Source organism: Eurytemora carolleeae, unplaced genomic scaffold (genome assembly GCF_000591075.1).
Source record: "Eurytemora carolleeae unplaced genomic scaffold, Eaff_2.0 scaffold358, whole genome shotgun sequence".
Taxonomy (NCBI): domain Eukaryota; kingdom Metazoa; phylum Arthropoda; class Copepoda; order Calanoida; family Temoridae; genus Eurytemora; species Eurytemora carolleeae.
In genome coordinates, this window is record NW_019396328.1 from 159,419 (window position 1) to 184,202 (window position 24,784).

At 30.4% G+C, this 24,784-nt stretch overlaps 1 protein-coding gene across 5 annotated transcripts; it reads right to left on the reverse strand.

The window, feature by feature from the left end:
* On the reverse strand, nucleotides 1–24,111 carry LOC111701033 (glycerophosphocholine phosphodiesterase GPCPD1). Of its 5 annotated transcripts, XM_023472148.1 has the most exons (20): nucleotides 23,844–24,110; nucleotides 23,279–23,329; nucleotides 22,399–22,524; nucleotides 16,848–16,973; nucleotides 16,272–16,409; nucleotides 15,536–15,584; nucleotides 15,319–15,408; nucleotides 14,729–14,845; nucleotides 12,387–12,450; nucleotides 11,163–11,261; nucleotides 10,272–10,410; nucleotides 9,230–9,314; nucleotides 8,309–8,446; nucleotides 6,808–6,960; nucleotides 6,243–6,373; nucleotides 5,908–6,044; nucleotides 3,082–3,146; nucleotides 1,947–2,066; nucleotides 1,327–1,431; nucleotides 1–625 (listed from the first exon to the last, which is right to left on the reverse strand). In XM_023472148.1, the coding sequence occupies exons 1-20, from the start codon at nucleotides 23,852–23,854 to the stop codon at nucleotides 557–559; spliced, it is 2,013 nt and encodes a 670-aa protein (XP_023327916.1). In that variant the 5' UTR covers nucleotides 23,855–24,110; the 3' UTR covers nucleotides 1–556. The 5 variants fall into 5 exon arrangements, with proteins under 5 accessions (XP_023327916.1, XP_023327917.1, XP_023327918.1 ...); XM_023472149.1 differs by lacking the exon at nucleotides 23,279–23,329 and having other exon boundaries at nucleotides 23,844–24,111; XM_023472150.1 differs by lacking the exon at nucleotides 23,844–24,110 and having other exon boundaries at nucleotides 22,399–22,561; nucleotides 23,279–23,325.
* Between the last annotated feature and the right edge of the window lie 673 nt (nucleotides 24,112–24,784).

Below are 24,784 nucleotides of genomic sequence, written 5' to 3' on the forward strand. Positions count from 1 at the left end.
AACTGTTCTAATAATAATTTATTTCAAGATTAACTAATTACACCTCAATAAGTTACGGATAAAATGAATATGTCTATTAGTTTAAATTTTGATAAATATGTCTCTTTAAATAAATGATCTGAACTGCAGACATGCAACAAGTGTTTAAGTTTAATTCAGCACCAAAGATTGGCCCGTATGGTCGGAAGACGACTTTTGGAGACAGCTTCAGAGGAATTAACTAAATTAACGTAGGATTGAACTAATATTTTCTACCGATTACAGAAAACTGAAAATAATTGTTTAATTAAATAATACAAAGAAACCTATACGGTTCATAAACTTGATAAACAAGATGAAAGCTAATAAATACAGTTCAATAATACATAATCATATCTTTATTAAAGTATAATGAATCGAAAGTACTGACGTGAAAAAAGTTACAGAGTTAAAAAGGTGTGCCTTTAATCCTTAATATTGTAAAATATACACAGTACATTTATTGGGTTATATATGTTCATCAGTAATCAATTTTCTAGAATCAATATTATGACTGTCAGTGCAAACTCTGTAATATTTAATCATATCTGTACAAGTAATACTTTCTACATCTCATTTTGGAAGCATGTTTATAATATAATGCAGTCTATAGTTAAATAGCACTTTCACACAGTGGGCCTTGTAAAGAGGGATTACTCTGTTAATACAGTGGCACATGAGAGGGAGTAAAGTAAATATTTTACGCGATACTTCATAGTTAAGTCACGACATTAAAAACTTCTTCGATTTTTGATACTTTATGAAGGACAAAAAAGGAATTTTGCGACTCTGCTACTACGGTACAAGACAGATAGGAAGTCTAATCTAATGGAGGAAACCTTTCGTTTAAGTTTAAAACAGACAAGGAGAAACTTTGTAATATATATATTATGAGATAAGAATTTTTTAATGGATTAAGGCAACTCTCTATATGTGGATTAAAGAGGAGGGAAACACTTGGATCTGAGAATTAGACTATATAGAATTTAGATTTATCCAAAGGGATTATAAGTTGGGTTTGAGAGTAGTTGGGAAGTTAATTTGGGATTACAAGTGGGTTTAAAGAGTGGGATTGCGATTCCAAGTTGGTATAAAGAAATGAAATTAAGCTAATTTTGAATTATAAGTTGGTATAAAGAGTTGGGATTAAGCTAACTTGGGATTACAAGTTGGTAAAGAGTTGGGATAAAGCTGGATTGGCATTTTACCTTAATATTGCAAGTAAGGATTAAGGGACTTTGAGATAATAGCAAGGATCTAAAAGGGATTAAGGGTGGAATATAATGGTTGTGTAGAGTGCTATAGAACTGTAGCTGATGATACGGGAGATGAAGCTGGAGATGAATCTGAGCTGAATCCAGAATCTGATTTTCCTCCTTTTCGTCTCTCCTGCAAGAAGAAACTCTCTTTCACCTAAACAAATCAATCAATCAATTTATATTTTACTCAATCATTTTAAAACAAATACTTTAACCAGCAGCTTTATTAATAAAATGGGTCTGTGTATACTGTATACTGTACTATTGCTGTGTTTTATGTTCATTGGACTAATTTGAGTCTAACAGTCGTCTTCCAAGAATTAACGACGACCTCTCTAACCTGTTTAATATTATTCTGATCCATCCTATCATAAATAACTCTCTAACCTGTTTAGTATTATTCTGATCCATCCTATCGTATATAACTCTCTAACCTGTTTAGTATTATTCTGATCCATCCTATCATATATAACTCTCTAACCTGTTTAGTATTATTCTGATCCATCCTATCATATATAACTCTCTAACCTGTTTAGTATTATTCTGATCCATCCTATCATATATAACTCTCTAACCTGTTTAGTATTATTCTGATCCATCCTATCGTAAATAACTCTCTAACCTGTTTAGTATTATTCTGATCCATCCTCTCATATATAACTCTCTAACCTGTTTAGTATTATTCTGATCCATCCTATCGTAAATAACTCCATGGATTCCAAGGGTTTTCAGATGCTCAACAGTCTCCTTGTCATTCCGGTCATCTGTCCAGGTAAACAAGATCTGACCCTGAAATCATATTTTTATGAAATCTTTCTTAAATTTGATTATCAGAACACTTGGAATATATCACAGAAGTTCAATTGTGAAAATAATACATTCTGAGGCTGGCTAAACCATCCTAACTCCATATATCCTTTAAGTACAGCAATTTGGATTGACAAGATTCACCCAAATTGTCAGGAACTTTAGACTGCTCATACCGGTGCGCAGTAAAGAAAGCGCGCACGGATGGAGCGTTGACGAGTAGGAGCACGGCACAGGAGAACTCTGAAGAAGAGCTCACTCCCACCTTAACAGGCAACAGGGTCTGACGTGTGTTCGTTGATTGAGAATCTTTTTATTCTATTTTAATATTCTATTCTATTTTAATATTCTATTCTATTTTAATATTTTATTCTATTTTAATATTCTATTCTATTTTAATATTCTATTCTATTTTAATATTCTATTCTATTTAATATTCTATTCTATTTTAATATTCTATTCTATTTTAATATTCTATTTTTTTCAGATTTTATTCTATTTTCAGATTAGAATGAGGGTTCGAGTATTCTTGAGCACTTAATCCATTTACAACATCTTAAAATTTTTTACTAATATAAATCAATTAAAAAAAAATCACATATCAATACAATACATCTTTTATTTTAATTCATTCCTATTGATATGAATTAAATTTACAAACAAACAGTAATAACACAACGTTTTAAGAAGCACTATCTCTTTAAAATTGTTCAGAGGCCGAATTTAAAGAATTTGAGCGGCGGCTTAAATTTAAGCCGCGGCTAAAATATGGTTGCTTTCTCTTAAAATTTCATTCAATGTTTCAAAATTTAAGCCGGTGCTTAATTGGAACCGGTTTTTGGCGGTTTTAAGACGCGGCTTAAATTCATTAAATTCGGACACTGAGCATATTTTTGAATAGCCTATTGCAAATCAGAAAATCATATTCATATTGATAATAACAAGAAAAAAGACTGTTATTATTATTCATTAATAATGTTGAAGACATATTTCTAACCTGAGATTTTACAAGGTCAATATGGCCTGGATTCTTTATTACTTCGTCAGCACGGGCAGATATTCCTAAATATAAAATTATATAAGTTTTTATATATTTACGGGCAGATATTCCTAAATATAAAATTATAAAAGTTTTTATATATTTACGGGCAGATATTCCTAAATATAAAATTATAAAAGGTTTTATATATTTACGGGCAGATATTCCTAAATATAAAAGTTTTTATATATTTACGGGCAGATATTCCTAAATATAAAAGTTTTTATATATTTATCAAAGATTTTGCAACAAAAATATTTTTCTTTCTTCTTAATGTTAATATACTTTATTGTTTAAAGTGTAATAAGTGAAATTTATCAATTGCGTATCAAGTGTATGAATTGTATCAATTGTATCAATAGTATGAAATGTATCAACTTTACTAACTATATCAAGTGTATCAAAAGTATGAAATGTGTCGACTTTATTAACTATATCATGTGTATCAATTGTATTAATAGTATGAAATGTATCGACTTTACTAGATATATCAAGTGTATCAATTGTATCAATAGTATGAAATGTATCAACTTTACTAACTATATCAAGTGTATCAAAAGTATGAAATGTGTCGACTTTATTAACTATATCATGTGTATCAATTGTATCAAAAGTATGAAATGTATAGACTTTATTAACTATATCATGTGTATCAATTGTATCAATAGTATGAAATGTATCAACTTTACTAACTATATCAAGTGTATCAATAGTATGAAATGTATCGACTTTACTAACTATATCAAGTGTATCAATAGTATGAAATGTATCGACTTTACTAACTATATCAAGTGTATCAATAGTATGAAATGTATCGACTTTATTAACTATATCAAGTTTATTAATAGTATGAAATGTATCGACTTTATTAACTATATCAAGTGTATCAAGTGTATCAATAGTATGAAATGTATCGACTTTATTAACTATATCAGGTGTATCAAAAGTATCAATAGTATGAAATGTATCAACTTTACTAACTATATCAATTGTATCAATAGTATGAAATGTATCGACTTTATTAACTATATCAAGTGTATCAATTGTATCAATAGTATGAAATGTATCGACTTTATTAACTATATCAGATGTATCAAAAGTATCAACTCTATCAAGTTCAACTTAATGAAGTCTACCAAATGTATCTAGAATTTTGGATTCTAAATGCACTTATTATCAACTGTATCAATTATATCACATGGTTAAATTGTATCAAGAGTATCAAAAGAAATGAGTCTTTGCCACAAACTCAAATTTTTCTAATTAAATATCTTTGCAACCTGATGACGTAAACCTTTGATATTTCAAACTTAAAGTGTGTAATATAACAGACTTTATATTTTGAAATATTTAAAGTCTACGACATTAGGTTGCAAAGATATAGGAATTATAAATTTAGAGCTTGTGACAAAGACCCAATTCCTTTGGATGAGAATATGGCCTAAAAATAGATAACTCTCGTAATTTTTAGTGATTAAATGGTATACTACGGTGGTAGGCGATTATTTTAATATGAGAAAGACGACTTTCGATCTCAATTTTGATTTAAATCGAGCTTTTAAACAACGTGGATACACAACAACATGATGAAAAGAGAATTTTTCGATGAAAAAAGAGTCTCTTTACTTACTTGTAAACTTGTAATTCGAAAAAGGCTTATTAACAATTAAAACTTAAATAAAAAGTCGTCTTCATTATATTGATATAATCGCTTACCACCGTAGACTGTACTAGTTTTATCAAATAATAACTGCTGGGTCAGATGTTTAAAGTCTGGATATCCTTGGAAATATTTCTACTCAATTATGATGTAATGATGAAGTCGTCCATGCATGCATAGAATATTAAACATTTTTAAGATTCTTATTTAGAATTTGGGAGCTAGTTTCTAGTTTTGTTTTCTAGAATTTAGTGTCTCAGAAAAGTTTAAAGGAACATGGAAGACGATTTATATTTACAATAAATAAAAACAATCAATAAGAGAAAGATCCAAAAATGGAAAAGGACATTTGGACTTATACACAAGCCACAGGATAAGGAAATAGATAGAAACATTTCTCATTCTTGTAATTCATAATTTAAATACCATTTTACAATGAACTAGGCAGAAGGTCAAGGTAAGACAATAATTTAACGACTTTGTGACCTCTAAGCTGCTTTAGTTTTTTAATTTAAGGCACAAGTATGAGAATTGCAAATTTATCTAAACTGAAAACTTTTGAATGGGATATCCTTAATCCCGATCAGTTAATTAATCTGGAGATTAATAACAAGAGGAGAACAAGCATTATTTAATCTGGGAATGAAGAAAAAGAGTGGATCAAGCATTGATCCCGATATCCAGAAATCAAAAGTTCCCAGCTCTGAGCTGAAAACTTTAGAATGAGATATCCCTAATCCCGATTACTTAATCTAAGTATCCCATGGACAAACTTTTGATTTTCTTCTTAAACCGTTCTTTCTTGGATATAGTAGAGCAAAGTCTAAAACCGGTTTTCTAAATTAGAGAGTTCCTCCTATTTCTGTATATAATCTTAAATGGCGCGCAAAATTTCAAATTTATCGGATTCATATACGCGACTCTAATTGGTTGAATTCTATACACTTTTCAGGATACAAGTACATGATTAGATTAGTCTCGATATTATGAAAAAGAGAGGATCACGCATTAATCTCGATATCCACCATCAAAGTTTTCAGCTCTGATTACATATTAAAGATTAACTTCACAACAGTTCCCCAATAAGGGGATTTTTTTTCTATGATTTAGTAATTAGTAATTACCTAATAAACCAACCATTTTACAGAACCAGACTGCAGCAGGTATAGATCTAGTTCTAGGATCTAGATAATCTTCATATCTAGAGGTTCTACCCTGGGTTAGGAGTAGAACTGGATACAGGTTCTGCTTGTTTACCAACCTAGATATACAACAATGATCAGTTTGTTTTTAGAGATTCTGCAACATTGATAAAAAAAACCATTAACAATGGTCATTATTCTGAAAGAAAGTGTTCGCGAAAAATGAAAGGGGCGTCCTTGAATCCGACTTTTTTCAAGGATTCAGCCTCACCCCCTTCAATTTTTGCCAACACTCGCTTTAATTGTCTAAATCTTACATGCTGCAGGCGTCAGGGTTGAATGAGGAAAATACTATCTTCCTCTCACCGGCGTGCTGGTACACGGTCTTCAGGACCTGGTCGATAAACAGGTTCATCTCCATCATATCCTTCTGCTCTTCTCTTCCATCCTAGATATACATAGTTTAGATAAACAGGTTCATCTCCATCATATCCTTCTGCTCTTCTCTTCCATCCTAGATATATATAGTTTAGATAAACAGGTTCATCTCCATCATGTCCTTCTTCTCTTCTCTTCCATCCTAGATATACATAGTTTAGATAAACAGGTTCATCTCCATCATGTCCTTCTTCTCTTCTCTTCCATCCTAGATATATATAGTTTAGATAAACAGGTTCATCTCCATCATGTCCTTCTACGGTTCCCCTCCATTATAAATCAAACTATTTTATCTAAAACTATTTAAATTTTGAAAAATTAAAGGAATATGACTTCAGATTGGATATATATTAGGATTAGAACTTAGAAGAAATGAATTAATGGCAAACAGTAACTTACTCCGTAATATTTTTGATAATGTAGAGTTCAAAACTAGAAATTCACCTTGAACAATTGAGAGAATTTGATTTCAATATTGAACCCGCAGTCTGAGTCCAGAAGGTTTAGAGCTGTCTCCAGGGTTGGGAAGGGTTCGTGTTCCTTATCATTTTCCTGGAAGGTTTTTACTCCGGTAGACTTCTCATGGGGATGATGAACCTAAGTATAAATATATATATATACATGGTTACCCACACATGATGAGACTTCAGAGACGACTGTACAGAATTTGTTTAGTCCGTTTGCTTACTTACTCAAGTTTCAGGGTTCCTTGTGGGCTAAAACAGGCATATTTCTGTGCTAAATCATTTACTGAACTATTAAATACTAATTTAAAGACAGAAATTATAATTTCGAGTCTTAAATCGTCATATTTTAAAAGTGTTGGGTCATCTTTATTGTCTCATTCTTTGTGGGTAACCCTGTATATGGAAAATTGTTAAAAACAAGAACAAGAAACATTGTTTAGGCAATAAAGAGTAAAAACATTTAAAAAATGCTATTCAATCAAGTTAGGTCTATAATATAGCTTTAAACACTAAATATGTATTATATTTGTTATTCTTTTCATTTTCTTCGAGAACTTGTTTGCATAAAATGTTGCACCAGGCCCGCCCAGGTGGCAGCTGTATTTTGACTTGTCGGGCTTAAACATTTCCGCCAAGAAGATATTGAGGATAAATTAGATTTCATAGGGAGGTTAAAAAACAAACAAAATTCAAATAAACAAGTTTATTTGGTAATCAATAAAACCTGTTTTTCAAATTTAAATTGTTTCTTTTAAAGGGAGTGTTCGCGAAAATGAAAGCGGGTATAGGCTTAATGCGATAAAAAAGCGCTTTTGATCGCTACTAATCTTACTTCTATCTGTTGCGTCTATAAGGAGAAACTTGTTAAAGACGTCAAATACCGAATAAGTTAGCGCCCATACAAATTCAGAAAATTGCAACATACGACTTAGACCGTAAAAAAATCCATTTAATTTCAAACAAATCATTCAGATGTAAAACCTATAGTCATCGATTATCTTTCGCCACATTTGTATATAGTTTATATTTTATAATATTTTACTTTTTTAGAGAACGTTTAAACTGATTACGAAAAATGTGAATGGTGCGCGGCATTCTTAGATAGTTGCGCAAGCCGCAAGAGAAATAATCAAATTCAAAACAAATCAATTTAAAAATATTATAAAATATAAACTATATACAAATGTGGCGAAAGATAATCGATGACTATAGGTTGTAATATCTGAATAATTTGTTTGAAATCAAATTGATTTTTTTACGGTCTAAGTCGTATGTTGCAATTTCCTGAATTTGTATGGGCGCCAAGTTATTCGGTATGAGACGTCTTTAACAAGTTCTCCTTATAGACGCAACAGATAGAAGTAAGATTAGTAGCGATCAAAAGCGCTTTTTAATCGCATTAAGCCTATACCCCCTTTTATTTTTCGCGAACACTCCCTTTAAGATGATTTTTTCTTCTGAAAGAATGGTGTATTAACCTTGAGTCCATGAAGTTGGTTAACTGTAAGATCTTTGACTGGAATATCCAGAAGGATATCTGCATCCTCTTGTTTAGTTTTACTCTGGATACACAGGGTAAACTCATGGTAGATTATAGGAACAAGATCAGATGAAACCTTAACAATAAAAAATATGTAAAAGATCATCTGAACGAAAATGATCGACTTATCTCAATCAGAATCGGAAGAATATATAATGTAATTTTTTTTAACTTTGAACTTTAAGTACGGGGTGTCCCACGAAACATGGCAGTTCATAAATAGTTATGAATGGCGTTTTCCATATACTGTGTTAGATTTTAAAGTTTTTTTGCAGTTAATTTCGTTAAAAAAATCTCTTGCTTAAATATATTTTACTTTGAAATCAATTTTACTATAACATGACTCCTATATAATATTTTTATTTTTGTCTTTGGTATTAAACAACTTAACAAATTATGGAAGAAGATTCTAAACTATTCACCAACTGTCATGTTTCGTGGGACACCCTGTATGTCTTTGAATGAATCTCTCAAGTTTGAAATAAAACGTGGACATCAAAATTAAGAGAGTTTTCTAAACCAATTTGGCTGAGAAATCACAACGGGCTTAGAATAGAAACATAAATAACGGACACAGTTTAAGTAAATAACGGACACAGTTTAAGTAAATAACGGACACAGTTTAAGTAAATCCAAATCTTACTTTTCTATGAAATGATGCAAATAGAAAGGTTTACTTTAATAATTGATTATTTCGAGAAAGAAGAATTAAATAATGAAAAGAAAATTTTCTAAGAAAAAAGATTAATTTTTTTTTTTAAATATGCAGAGTGAGGGGAGTCACATTACAAAAATACAGTACTGTACAGTTTGCAGAACTGAAAATATGTACTGTAATGTACTGTACTGTAATGTTTACCTGTACATCAAACTCTACCATATCAGCACCGTGGAGTACAGCATCCTTCATGGAAGCAATAGTGTTCTCACGAATATTGGAACAACTAAAAAACATTAAAGTTTTTGAAAAGGTTTAGAATATAATGACTATATAAAGTCTTAATATACACATATAAAAAATAATCCTGAAATTGCTATGTATGAAAAAGTGCTTTAAATGTTAGAAGTGTACACTGAAAACACTCAATGAGCCTGAGTTTCATCGTTTTGTAAAAAAAAAACTTTCAGCTTTCAATATTTTCTTACTGTTGAGCTGTAGAGTATAAGTTGGCTAGACCTCTACAGTATACTGTTCTTAATCTTCATGACAGAAATAATCTCAAGAACTAACTAGGGTCAACCCAGACCGAAATATTTTTTAATACAATGTGGATCTAACATCTAATTTATTTACTCTACCGAGGTTTAATCCATCACCATCACCGAATTTTAGGTATACTTACTGTTGAGCTATAGTATATGAGTTGCCAAGTCCTCTATATAAAGTATACTTACTGTTGAGCTGTAGTATATGAGTTGCCAAGTCCTCTTAATAGCATACTTACTGTTGAGTTGTAGTATATGAGTTGCCAAGTCCTCTTAATAGTATACTTACTGTTGAGCTGTAGTATATGAGTTGCCAAGTCCTCTTAATAGTATACTTACTGTTGAGTTGTAGTATATGAGTTGTCAAGTCCTCAATATAGTATACTTACTGTTGAGTTGTAGTATATGAGTTGCCAAGTCCTCTTAATAGTATACTTACTGTTGAGTTGTAGTATATGAGTTGCCAAGTCCTCTATATAGTATACTTACTGTTGAGCTGTAGTATATGAGTTGTCAAGTCCTCTATATAGTATACTTACTGTTGAGCTGTAGTATATGATTTGCCAAGTCCTCTATATAAAGTATACTTACTGTTGAGCTGTAGTATATGAGTTGTCAAGTCCTCTATATAAAGTATACTTACTGTTGAGCTGTAGTATATGAGTTGCCAAGTCCTCTATATAAAGTATACTTACTGTTGAGCTGTAGTATATGAGTTGCCTAGTCCTCTATGCCCGACATCAAGTGATCTCCAATGCTCCAACCATTCTGTCTTATTACTGGTGGAGAAATCACAAGGTAGACCCTCCACAGGTCGGATACACAGATAGTCAACTAGATAGATAAATATAGATAGATAGATAGATAGATAGATAGATAGATAGATAGATAGATAGATAGATAGATAGATAGATAGATAGATAGATAGATAGATGAATAGATAGATCAAATAGATTTTAGTACAATAAATGGCAACGTAGAATTTGTACACCTTCAGTACAGCTGTATTCTGACGTCACAAGTGTCAACTCACTGTTTGCGTCCGACAAAATTATTAATAATAGTGATAATTTCAGAATAAAGTGCTTATCTTACGGTAAAATAAGTGCAATTTTAAATGTTTTTTATTTTCTGTTTTTACGCTTTTTTATTTAATCTTGAAAAACATGCCAACTAATGTGAAAACATTTCGTTTTTCTTGTTATATTTGACACTTGTGACGTCGTGTATAATTGGTCCATTTCTCTGTTGCCACCTATTGTACTTGATAATCTATTTGAGATAGAAAGATAAAAAGATAAAAAGATAGAAAGAAAGAAAGATAAATAGATAGATAGCTAACGTTAAACTAAAGTAAAGTGCAACCAAGATCAAAATCTTATGTTTTTAATCATAACTCCTATATGGTTCCTAGAGGAACAAAAATGTGAACGGATAAATTTCCTTTCAAGTCACATAAATATAACCTTCTCCTTATGTCTAGTTAAAATTTTTTACATCAATAAAATAATGTGAACTGTGTATTCGATAATGATACAAGCATGTGACTCATTTCTTCTCAAACAGGAAATTAAAAGTCTACTAACCTTGAAGTCTACCAATAGGTTGATGTTTCATTGAGGTAATTGTGTTCTCTATCTTTCCAGAAGTTTGACGTAGAGTGTCAGAATAGATATAACACATACCTGAATATACAATAATATATATATGCATAAATGTTACCTATCTTATATACTAGAATCTAACTGTATAAATGTTACCTATATGATATACTATATACAATCTAACTATAAATGTTACTTATCTGATATACTAGAATCTAACTGTATAAATGTTACAATCTGATATGCTAGAATCTAATTGAATACTAGTTACCTATATGATATGCTAGAATCTAACTGTATAGATGTTACTATCTAATATACTAGAATCTAATTGTATACTAGTTACCTATATGATATGTTAGAATCTAACTGTATACATGTTACTATCTGATATACTAGAATCTAACTGTATACTAGTAATCCATATGATATGCTAGAATCTAACTGTATAAATGTTACTATCTGATATGCTAAAATCTAAATGTATACTAGTTACCTATATTATATGCTAGAATCTAACTGTATAAATGTTACTATCTGATATACTAGAATCAAACTGTATACTAGTTACCTATATTATATGCTAGAATTTAACTGATAAATGTTACTATCTGATATGCTCATGGCTAGAATCTAACTGTATACTAGTTACACCTATATGATATGCTAGAATCATAGAGAATAGAATATATAGAGAGGAATTAAAAGAATCTCTCGGTATGATTTTTTTCAGTCCCTTTCAGCCTGAAAGGGAGTTCAAAGTGTACAAATCATGTAAATGTTCACAAATTATATGCAGTAGATTACATTAATACAGTATGTTCCCTAGACTATCCATTTCAATTTCGAATTTTTAAACTGTTAAATAAACTTTAAAAAGAATTAGGTGAATAAAAACATCATTTGATTTATAGTTATAACGGAAAATCATCGTTTGTAAAGTGGAAGGCATAGAGTCTATGTGAAATGATCATTGGTCAATTATGAAACCAGCCTATTTCATAATTTGGTTTTCTTTTAACAATAATCTTAGATTTTCTATAAAATGATATTCCAGGGCCCAACAGGTTATATAGCATAAATATGTGAAGTACACCTGCAGTATGGAAACAGTACAACAAAATGGCCGTTTTACACTTTTTTCTAGTAAATTCCTCTCTATATATTCTATTCTCTATGGCTAGAATCTAACTGTATACTAGTTACCTATATGATCAGGAATTGGTCCAACGTCATTCTCTCCCCTACCGTAAACATCAACCAGGAACGCCTTAAAACAATAATGTAAACAAACAAAAACCGGTTTTATTTTGATAATATTAACTGCCCGCTGCTAAGTGGTGGTGTGTATATATAGAAATATCTGAACTCACCTTTATTCACGAGTTAATCTCGACTCGTAAAATCACAAGTGAAAAATAAAAAAGGTTTAGCTGTGTTATAATTTTGTTGTGCCATGGTTCTGTAACTTACTTTAGATATTGTTCCAACAATTTAACTGAGAACTGCCTGAAAGCAAGTATATAAGTTAGTATCTGTTCTCAAACACCCTTGGGTCTCAAAATATCTTAAATATGTCTGAAAAAAGTTTGACAAAAATTAAGATCCTAAAAAGGCTTACATAGTCTCATAAGTCCCTAAATATATCTTCTTAGTTCTGTGAATCCTGTTAACAGTTAAAATTTGCCACTAAAAACTCCTGAACCATTAATCATAGATTTTTTTTTCGACGCATTCGTATATAGTTGATATCTCATAATATTTTTGATTTTGTTTTTTTTTTAAATCATTTTTTTAATTAAATTAATCTTTTTACGATCCGAGTCGAATATTGCAATTTTGAACGTAGGTTCTTCGGTATGAGTAGATTTTAATAATTTTCTTCTTATAGACGCCACAGATAGAAGTAAGATTAGAACCAATCACCATCGAATATTTTTCGACGTAAGCCAAAAGAAAAAGTCAAATTGTCCTTGAAAATTACTGCACTTGTGGTAAGGATTGTTAAAACCGCTTGTTCTAACATTTTAATTAATAATATTAATGGTCAAATATAAAAAATGTGGAAATCTGTTATAATTCGAACAAAAAAATATGCCGACTTTCAAAACAAGGTTAAAACTTGTATTCATTAAATTAATATTTTCAAAAGAAAGTCAGGATCTAAACTAAACTATTGGAATTTACAGGGTGTCTCGCGAAACATGACAGTAGGAAGACAACTTGAAGGTCGTCTTTGAATTTTGAAATTATTTGCGGCATTCATCCAACAACATACTTTTACTCTCACATATTAATCACTAAATTTTCCTAGTTAGTCCTGGCATTTCCTGGCATGTGATCTGCCGTTTCTGTGATATTATCGGAGATATTAAGAATATTAAGAACAATGGGCATGCTCTGCAACTAGAATTATAGAAAGAATCAGGAATGAAAGGCGTCTTCGTTTTTCCTTTCATTAAGAAATGTCGTTGAGGGTTTTGCAGTTGTCAGTTGTTTCAACTTATATTTCTATGCAAATCTTCTGGACAATATTTTAGCAATATTTCAGTTTCAAATAAAAATCCATTATTTCCTTCTTTTCGACATTCTATAATTAAAAGAGAAAAAAAGACGATGGTAATTCCACAGTTTTTTTTATTTAAAGAACTTTCTTGTCTGATGAACGGGAATATGATTTAAATGTAACACCACCAACTTAGTCATCTGGTTAATGCTGGATTTCGTTTTTTAATAATTTTCAAATATTTAAAGTTTTCTGGATTTTAAGATTCTTCACAAAAGTAACAAAGGAATTGAGTTTTTGTCACAAACTATTATTTTCAAATCCCTGTATTTCGTGGACCATAGATATTTCAAACTGTGAATTCTGTTAGATATATTATTCCAAGATTAGAATATCGTAGCTTTACACCAACCTTGTATGTTAAATTTTTTTAAAATTATATAATACAAAATGCAAAATGTTTACTCCAACAAAAAATTTGATCGGACTAAGGAATTGAGTCTTTGCCACAAACTCTGCTTTTCTAAATCCTATATCTTTGTATTCCTATGTCGTAGACCTTAGATATTTCAAACTATGAATTCTGTTAGATCAAATAATATAAGTATGAAATATCAAAGATTTTCGACATTGGATGCCAAAGATATAGGGATTTGCTTGTGAAGGATTGGTTTAGCTTCAGTTAAAAATAACTCTTGTTTGTCTAATTAAAAACCAAGAAATCTTCGAATGTTAAAATAAAATAAAAACAGATTTCCAACGTCACCCATGGCTACCTATACTACCTAGATTGTAACATTTTAGTTCAGTCTAATTCAAGTTAATCTGGGATTGAATTTAAAGAATTTGTACTGTCTACCATTGGTTCAAATTTCAATCATCCGATTCAAGATCTTCCTTAATCTTTAACTTTGAATAGGCGGTCCAAATTTGAACTGGCAGAAGGTAATTCAGCTCAAATTCATTAAAATCAGTCCTTGGTTTTCCTAGCCTGTAGGAAAAATTACTGTGCAACCACACGATAATGATAATATAAGCTTACCACTGAGTTAAGGTTGATAAGCTGAACCTCGAAGAGTACGAATGTGTCCTGCTCTGTCTTTAACTCTATTCCAAACTGTTCCTGAACCTTCCTCACGCATCCCTCTTCACTCAATTCCTAGGGGGTAAAGGGGATAAAAAATATTTAAAACTAGGGTAAACTAGGCCAGGGTGTCGTTCCTGCGTCGTTTTGTTTCTGGGGGAACAACCGTTCTTTCACAGAAACGAACGGAACGGAACGACATGCACGATTTCAAAAACACGCCCAGCCCTGGAGTACACCAATTAAAATGTACTTAATGAAAAAAACAACCATAAAAACAAACATGTTTTATTATTAATTTAGCTTGAGGGTTAATCACAATAGATTAATATTGTAAGGATTTTTGTCACTCTTATTTTTTTCCAAAATCATTTTGTTGACCCCTGTAGAACTAATATCAAGGAAGGAGGTCAAATTTAACCTTTAAATTGTCAGATTCAGGCCATTATTGAAGTTTAATCCAATATAGTATGCAAAGAAATAAAATTATGTTTATATATTTATAAACTTGTTTCTAAGATGAATCTAAAGCTTATAAAAAAACTAACCGCAGTTTCTACGATTGGATAATTTATAAATCGTTCTCTAAGCTCAGCTACATCCATACTTTCATCAGTTTCATGAATCTCAACTACTTCCTGAAAACAGAACTAATCAATCAATCAGTAGCAAAGAGAACAAAGACGACGAGAATGAAAAGAAAATTTGGGAAATGAATTAGGTTAGGTATGTGTACTTTCGCGTAGAACTTTCTAGAATATTTACCTCGTGATTAACAGGGGTAAGTTTAATCCATAACCTGTGTCCAGCAAACCTGAAGTAAAATATAATTATCAGTTTTTAGAATTAAAAAATTAAAAAACTTTTGTGAGACTACGGAGAACTTTGTAGAAAATTATAGTGGAGGAAAGTCAGAAAAATTCCGGGAATTTTTGCTGCAATTTGTTGCAGGAAACTTTGCAGTAGAAATTAAAATTATTTTAGTTTCATGAAACTGATATCTTAAACAGAAACTTTGGAAACTATAAAAGATTAAGTTTCATGAAAATGATATTGTAAACAGAAACTCTTGAAACTATAAAAGATTAAGTTTCATGAAAATGATATCTTCAACAGAAACTCTGGAAACTATAAAAGATTAAGTTTCATTAAAATGATATCTTAAACAGAAACTTTGGAAACTATAAAATATTAAGTTTCATGAAAATGATATTGTAAACAGAAACATCTTGAAACTATAAAAGATTAAGTTTCATGAAACTGATATCTTAAACAGAAACTTTGGAAACTATTAAAGATTAAGTTTCATGAAAATGCTATTGTAAACAGAAACTCTGGAAACTATGAAAGATTAAGTTTCATGAAAATGATATTGTAAACAGAAACTCTGGAAACTATGAAAGATTTAAATTTTACAATATTTAAAAATCAAGACTTCGTCCTTCATAATATCAATAATAATAATTATAATAATAATAATAATAATGATTGTTTTACTCACTTTCTTTTCCAGATATTGATCCCTGACTCTCTGAGTTTAAACTGAATAACCATCTCCTCTGTTAACCAACCCCGCTGTATGCTTACTAGACCATTAATCTTTCCAAATTCGTCGCAAGGTGTCTCTTCAGTCACTCGTCTAGATAATATTTTTTTGGTGTGAAATGTACTTTGGCCATAATTTTTGTCCAAATTTCTTGTGTGGTTGATAATACCCTTTAAACCTTTGACTGATCTAGAATGATTTCTCGCACTCAATTTTTAGCTAGAAAAATAAGACTCTCTCTAGCGTTGATGATCAGAGTAAGGTAGACGGGGTTGTCAATCGGACAAGAAAATTACTAATTTTTTATAGAGTTTTTAATATCACTGTATTCAAGTATTAAATTTGTATTTAGATATTTGATAGAATTTTAGTATTTAACATTTTTGTTTAGTTTTGCTATTTAAATTAAAAAATAGAGAGAGCTTCTTTGTTCTGCGGAAATGATATAATTTCAAAGAAATTAATTAAAACTTTAAAATACTATCAATTGCACTGATATGAAAAAAGCTAAGCAAAGACGACAGTTTTTACCTGGGTTGAAGGTGGGTTTCCCATCGTCGGACGATAATTCGTCCATGTTGAAGTAAGACGACGACGCAGTATCTGTACAACTGTTGTACTCCTGTACTTAGTTCTATACTCTTCTCCCATACCTCACTAGAATAGTACAGGGTGAGCCACGTCATATTAAATAATATTAACATGCAAATTATACAATTTGTCAGATCTTGCAAAATGCAAAGGAAGTCTAATTTAAATGAATTTCACGTTTGATCGATTTTTATACATGTTACATGTGATATAATTTCGTTTTTAAAGAGCTATCGAAAAAACGTTTTGAATTTCTAATATGCAATCAAATAAGTTTGCTTTTGTTATTTGAATGTAAAATTAAAATTTAAAATAAGAAGAGCTGATAAGTCATTGTGTCGTATCAGTAATTTAACCTTTTTTATTCCTAGAACAGATTATTTTTTGTTTTGTTTATTTAGATTGTTTAAGCAGTGTAAGATATATCATCAGAGTTTCATATTTCCAATATATGTATCATAGATAAAAATATGTAAATATGAGTCTAAAAATACAAATCAGAATTAGAAAGAAAACTTGTTTAATTTTTATCCTTGACCTGCTTCAATAAATGCGTAAATTGCCTGATATAATTTATTTACACAAATTATTCTAAAAAAATAAATGATTTGATGTTGTAGTGTACTCTGTAAACTTAAATACTTGGAATAAGATAGTATAAATGTAAATAAAAGATAAATGAAATTAAATATAAAATATTTCAGTCAATAATCCATTAAAAACAGCTTTTGAAAAGGATACACAGCAAACTTGTGATTATATTGAAGTGGATTTTCACATCTTAAGTGTATAAAAATATGTAGATTGTAACTTGATGCATGATAGATAGAACAATGCAGAAAATGGAATAAATTATGCATTTAAATTAAAGCAAAAATTTGTGCTTTACAATACACAACACAATACTTTCCGTTTATCAAAAGTACAAATATTTAGAAATATTTTTTTAAAGAATGTTTGAATATTGTTGAGATTCTCCCCCCCCCCCCTTTGATCACAAATACATAACAAAGCAGAAGTTGGTATTTTACTTGTTGAATATTTTGTAAAATATAGAGAACCCTGAGGCCCATAGAAGACCCCTAGGCCACTAATTAAATAATCTGGTTTGAGTGTGGGAGGAATAAAAGACTAGATTTTGATATTTTATGATAATTACACCAATTACACGGTTTACAAGAATTGCCGAGCCTCCAAAATCCCGCGCAATTATACAAACTCAGAAACAGGATTCTTGACAAAACTTAAACCAGGTTTTTGTTGGTTTAAATATTAGGTAATATTTACTGAATTTTCGTCATTTGAATTACACAGGACAGAAGTGCAGTGAATTAAGTAAATTAAACACTTTTTCATCCAAAACAGTTCGGGATAAAAGGCTGAAATTTGACATGAAGCCCCTAATTGTGGTAATCTACAAAATCACGAGGAAAATTTGGGATTAGATGTCATTGAGACCCATTTGACCTCCATAAACGCATAAATAAGGGAGGGGGGGGGGGATATTATATTTATTCTTTCTAATACAATTATTTTAGTTTAATCAGACATGTTTCATAATTTTAGCAACTGCACGCATAAACAGTTTACATCTCTGGATATATTAATGATAATAAAACAAGACATTCTTATATATATATATGTTGTCTATAGTCGGCCAAACGGCTGGACCGATTGGGCTGATTTTTTTTGTGGTCACTCATGGGTGGCCGGAGAGTGCTATAGGCTAAAAAAATTAGAATTTTTTGATCCAAAATATTTTTTTTCAAAATTTTTATTTTAATTTTTTTTACGGGCAACGCCGGACTCTTTAACTAGTAAATGATAAAATCAATGAAAATGGGTCATGGCTACGTATCAAATCATAGTGTTTTGGTGTTCTAATTCCATTCTGAGACTGCACTATGGACGTCAGTGGATCGAATTTAACCCCCCTCTTTATTTTCAACAACTTTTCAAATTTGTGAATTTCCTATATTTTATTAGTTAAAATATCAAGTTTTTTCTCCAAAGAAAAACTAAAAAGACGATCTTAGAAAAAATAAAAACTACAAAAATTATGATTTCATAACAAAAATTCAAATTTATCATATTTATCATATTTGCCCCACAAAAAGGATATGTGCATAATATTCCTACTTTGTTATTTTTCATATTAAAGGGTTTTGATTGAAGAACATATATCCCTGTCAAGTTAATAACCTCTAAGACTATCGGAAAGTATCGAAACAATCCCAGCCTTATAAGCTCTATGGATAAATGTGTGTGTGTGAAGGGGGGCAGAGGGGTGGGGGGGTTGCCAGGGTAGATTATCGGAAAAATATATATATATATAAACTAGGCTTCAGGGCTTCGTGTTCCTCCTCTAACACAATGGAATTTTTCTCAAAACATTGATAAATTTTAAAGTTCTAAAAAATAGTCCAGGTAATATTTTTCACTTTAAACCAGCCATAATCCATTAGGCCGAACATATATAATGCTAAATATTGTTTTACTCAGTAATTCAAGCTAATAAAACCCTTTAAATTATACATGTATCAAGATTAACACAATTTCCTTTCTATTTTTTACTATTCGTGTTTTATTAAGATTCTTTTTCGAAGATTGTATTTCCATTAACAGTTTGAACTGAAGACCGGATATGAAATTTTCAAAAATATGACAGGATTAAAAATATATGAAATATATATATCAGCAATATCTGGAAAGATATCTACATTATATACATTAGTAATCTTTGTTTGCCTGTTTGTTTATCTGTTTGGATGTCCGAACACCTGGACCGATTTGCCTCAAATTTTTATTGAGAAACTCAATAAAATCACGAAAATGTTCATAGAGAAAGTTTAGCTTTGAGAATTTTTGAAAGAATTGAGAATTTTTCAAAATAAATGACATGAAAGGATATTTGGATTTTTTCGAAAATCTTAGGAAAAGGGACCGAGTACATTTCGAGTACATTGCGAGTACATTTCGAGTACATTCCGAGTACATTGCGAGTACATTTTGAGTACATTTCGAGTACATTTCGAGTACATTTCGAGTACATTTCGAGTACATTTCGAGTACATTCCGAGTACATTGCGAGTAGTACATTTTGAGTACATTTCGAGTACATTTCGAGTACATTTCGAGTACATTTCGAGTACATTGCAAGTACATTTCGAGTACATTTCGATCGAGATTTCGAGTACATTTCGAGTACATTTCGAGTACATTTTGAAGGTTAAAATGGCATTTTAGAGCAAAATATAATTCAACAACGACCCCCAAATTTGTGGACATCGTATCGTTTGAATAATAAATTTAATATTTGATTTAAGACCGAACATTATTATATCCTGTTTGGATTAAATCATAAATTGATAAATAAAGATGTTCTATTTATATAAAAGTTCTATAATTACTAAATACAAATATTGCTTATTTGTATTTTAAATAGGGGAAAAAGAACATTAATTTTATGTGCATTTTGGCAATTTTTTTATGAAATTTGAATTTATTGCGTTTAGTTTTAAACTGATTTAATTAATTCAATTCTGATAATATTTAAGAATTAACACGTGATCAAACACGTGATCAAACACGTTTTTATATTTTGTACTTTTATCTTTTAAACACAGTTTTCAACAAGATTACGCACATGCACACCAACGCGACGGGTTAAACATTACTTCAGGTTTTTTTTTACAGTGAGAATCAGAAAACGGTGGAATGCTTTTGTTATATTAATTATGAAATCAGAAATGTTTCTGAATGATTTATAATTTACAACTAATTTATTTCTAAAAAAAGGGCCCGGAATTTTTTTTAATAAACACACCCACTGCAAACATTTGAAAATATAAATCCTGTGGCACAAAAAGAGAAATGAGGCGAAAAGAATTCCAGTGTTTTCTGGTTTCTACTGATGATACAGTTTATGAAACATTAACATTTTCATATCAATGAAAAATTCTGCAATCTATACAATAAATATAATTATACTAACTACGTATACCCTTTACAAACCGAAATACTTTTCAAAACCTTAATATGAATATTTGAAAGCTGCTAAAGGCTTATTTTAAGCTTTTTTTGATCAAAAATTTAGAGAAATATTCGTTTCAAATATTTTGATAGTTTTAGTTCACATTGATAATATGTGTCATCCATCATATCTCATAGCATTAGAACCTGCAATACTAATCTGATCTAAACTATTTCATATCACGCACATCTGCCCCTTTAGTAAAAGTAAATTTAAGGTATATGAAGCATAAAGTCTGACTGTGTCAACCTTGTTGCACCGGCTAGTCCTGTCCATAGAGCTAGGTACAGTACAAACTGGGACCGGAAAGGTTGACCCGACTCGGAAATTCAAATGTGCTACGGCTGCCCGTGATATTTGCTATAGGAAACTTTATATTAGCTTTAACCTGTTTGCTATTTGCTGTAAGAGACTTCCTATTAGCGCTAGCATATTTCCTCTTTGCTCTAATCTGTTTCCTATTTGCTCACAACGGTTTCTTTTTTGTTCTAATCTGTTTCATATTTGCACTGGTATGATTCTTTTTTGGTCTAAACTGTTTTCTATTTGCTGTACCTAGTTTTCTATTTGCTCTAGTATTTTTATTATTTGCTCTAACCTGTTTTCTATTTGTTCTAACCTGTTTCCTATTTATTCCATCCTGTTTCCTATTTTGTCTAACCTGCTTCTTATTTGGTCCAACCTGTTTTCTATTTGCTGTAAGAGACTTCCTATTAGCGCTAGCATATTTCCTCTTTGCTCTAATCTGTTTCCTATTTGCTCACAACGGTTTCTTTTTTGTTCTAATCTGTTTCATATTTGCACTGGTATGATTCTTTTTTGGTCTAAACTGTTTTCTATTTGCTGTACCTAGTTTTCTATTTGCTCTAGTATTTTTATTATTTGCTCTAACCTGTTTTCTATTTGTTCTAACCTGTTTCCTATTTATTCCATCCTGTTTCCTATTTCGTCTAACCTGCTTCTTATTTGGTCCAACCTGTTTTCTATTTGTTCTCACCTGTTTCCTATTTGGTCTAACCTGTTTCCTATTTGGTCTAACGTGTTTCCTATTTGTTCTAACCTGTTTCCTATTTGTTCTAACCTAATTCTATTTGCTCTAACCTGTTTCCTATTTGGTCCATCCTGTTTACAATGTGGTCCAACCTGTTTTCTATTTGTTCTAACCTGTTTTCTATTTGTTCTAACCTGTTTCCTATTTGTTCTAACCCATTTTCTATTTGCTCTAACCTGTTTCCTATTTGGTCCATCCTGTTTCTTATTTGCTCTAACCTGTTTCCTATTTGTTCTAACCTGTTTCATATTTGGTCCATCCTGTTTCCTATTTGGTCCAACCTGTTTCTTATTTGCTCTAATCTGTTTCCTATTTAGTCTAACCTGTTTCCTATTCAGTCTAACCTGTTTCCTATTTGCTCTAACCTGTTTCCTATTTGCTCTAACCTGTTTCCTATTTGGTCTAACCTGTTTCCTATTTGGTCTAGTATCTGTATCCCAGGTTTGCTCCATGCTCCTAGTTCTGGGCTGGATCCTGTGACCGCAAGGTGCTCCCCAGGACGAGTGGTGCAGCTCACACGGAAGCAGTGCATCCTTAAACATTCAAAGATACTTAGTCCTTCAAAAACTTCTGAAGAATCAGAAAAAAAGAAGGTTTATTGAAGTCAAAATAGTCACATGTTAATAATTTTAAATTACTCTGGTACGCTCTGAAAAATCATATCCTCACCAAGTTCAGTTTCACTCTCACTTTAATGAAATATATTTGGAATTCCTTCAGTTTAAAGATGTTTTATAAAAATATTAGAAAAACTAATGTCTAAAGGCCGAGTCGACAATTTATCTTAATACTTTTGGCATATTAATTTCATTTTACGTTAAAATTTTAGTTTATTTCTGTAATTTTTATATTGTTTTATTCGAAAAAAATACAATATGAAAAAAATACAATATGAAAAAAATACAATATGAAAAAATACAATATGAAAAAAATAAAATATGAAAAAAATTCAATATGAAAAAAATACAATATGAAAAAATACCATATGAAAAAAATACAATATGAAAAAATACAGTATAAAAAAAACACAGTATAAAAAACTATACTAAAATAAAGGAAATAAGTTTTTGCCACAAACTCTGATTTAATAATCTCATACCTGTGAAACCCAATGACTTGGACCTTAGATATTTCAAACTATGAGTTCTGTTAAATAGAAAAATTCAAGTTTGAATTATTTATACTAGCTGGTTGCAAAGATACAGTAAGTAGTGAATTTGTGGCTAGAACTCAATTTCTTTGATTTAAACAAAAATCTAGGAGAAAAGGTTGAAAAGTAATATTTACTTTTTTTGAGCAAGGTTCGAACCAGCAGCAGCTGCAAAACTCGAAAATATTCTAAAAATTGAAAAAATTGAAAATATTTTTATCATTTAATGAAATGACTGGAGAATTAAACCCTCCAAGAGATTACTGGCGAAATATCATGTATAACCAAAACTTAATAATACTTCTTTTAACCTTTCTTGATTTTTGTTAGTAGAAATAAAATTCATGATTCGTGTTTTAGAAAATCAAAGATTGTGATTTATCATTATAAGAACGATGAAATATCGATAATGTTTTCTTTGATAAATTTTGAGATAGTATCGTTGTTATCAATTCATGACAATTTTTGAATATAGGGTCATTTGAATTACATACAATCAAACCAAATGTTTACACATTTCAACAATTTATAATGATATTCACAATTCTATTTAACAAATAAAATGAGAAATAGAAATAAAAGTCATTTAAATAAAACGTATTTTAATTGTATTTGAACCAAAATTATTGATTACATATTGCTAATACTATTAAATGAATAATTATTGTGTTTAATTTAATAATATTATAAAACTATTGTTGCCTGTTTATCATGTAAGGTTGCTAGGTTAGGTGAGCTGCACAGCTGATATATATAAATCCAGTGCAAACCACTGAAATCCGTAGAATATGGAGTCAAATGCAGACTACTCTAGACTAAACACTGAACTAAACTAATCAAAAATACAGAATACAGGCCCAGATATAATATTAAGTCGCGGTGCGGTCTGACCGGGGCCATTCCGTTACCCTGGGATTAGACGGAGAGAGGGGGGATAAGGAAAGGAAGGGGGGGGGGAGTGGTGAAATAGTACAAAAAAATAGTTTGTGTCTAAACATACACAAGACGAGAATTTCTCTGAACTCTGTATTGAACGGGCGGCAGTGGCTCTCACTTACCTCCAAATATCCTCCGAATAAATATTTATCACTAAATTTTTTTTACAATTGTTAAATTTTACCTTTATTTTTCAAAATCCAAAAATTACGTTTTTTATTGTTTATCTTTTTTTTAATGTAAATAATTAGAAATTAAAAACTGTGTCAGAAAATCTATTTTTATCAATTTTTTATATTCATGATTCATGAACTACTGCATGCAATAGGCAAATAAATTGAACTTAATTGTAATGTTATTATAAATTTTATTGACCAAATATTTAAGATATCCATTAGGAATTATGGATGGATGCCCAACTCGTCTTAGCAAAGAAACTGAGTTTTTTTTACAAACTGATTTTCTAATCCTAATACCTTTGCTACCCAAATGTCGTAAAGATTAGATATTTCAAACTTTGAATTCTGTTGGATCAAAAAATTCATAGGATTAGAACCTTTGAGTTTGTGGCATACAATTCCAAAGTTCTAAAATAAAAAAATAATACCTATTTTTAAGATCTTTAGAAGAAATCCCCCCCCCCATTCCTTCCACACTCTTTTTATGACTATAAAGAAAATAATAATCTAATTAATCTGTCTAATTTC

Bases quoted from the DNA above. Each gene is read 5' to 3' on its own strand.
- LOC111701033 (XM_023472146.1), bottom strand. From the start codon at position 22,239: ATGAAACAGGTTAGAACAAATAGGAAACAGGTTAGAGCAAATAAGAAA. The intron at 1,432-1,946 runs GTTAGAGAGTTA...TGATTTGTTTAG, and splicing joins ATCAGAATAATACTAAACAG to GTGAAAGAGAGTTTCTTCTT. The intron at 626-1,326 runs GTTCTATAGCAC...ATTTAACTATAG, and splicing joins CTCCCGTATCATCAGCTACA to ACTGCATTATATTATAAACA.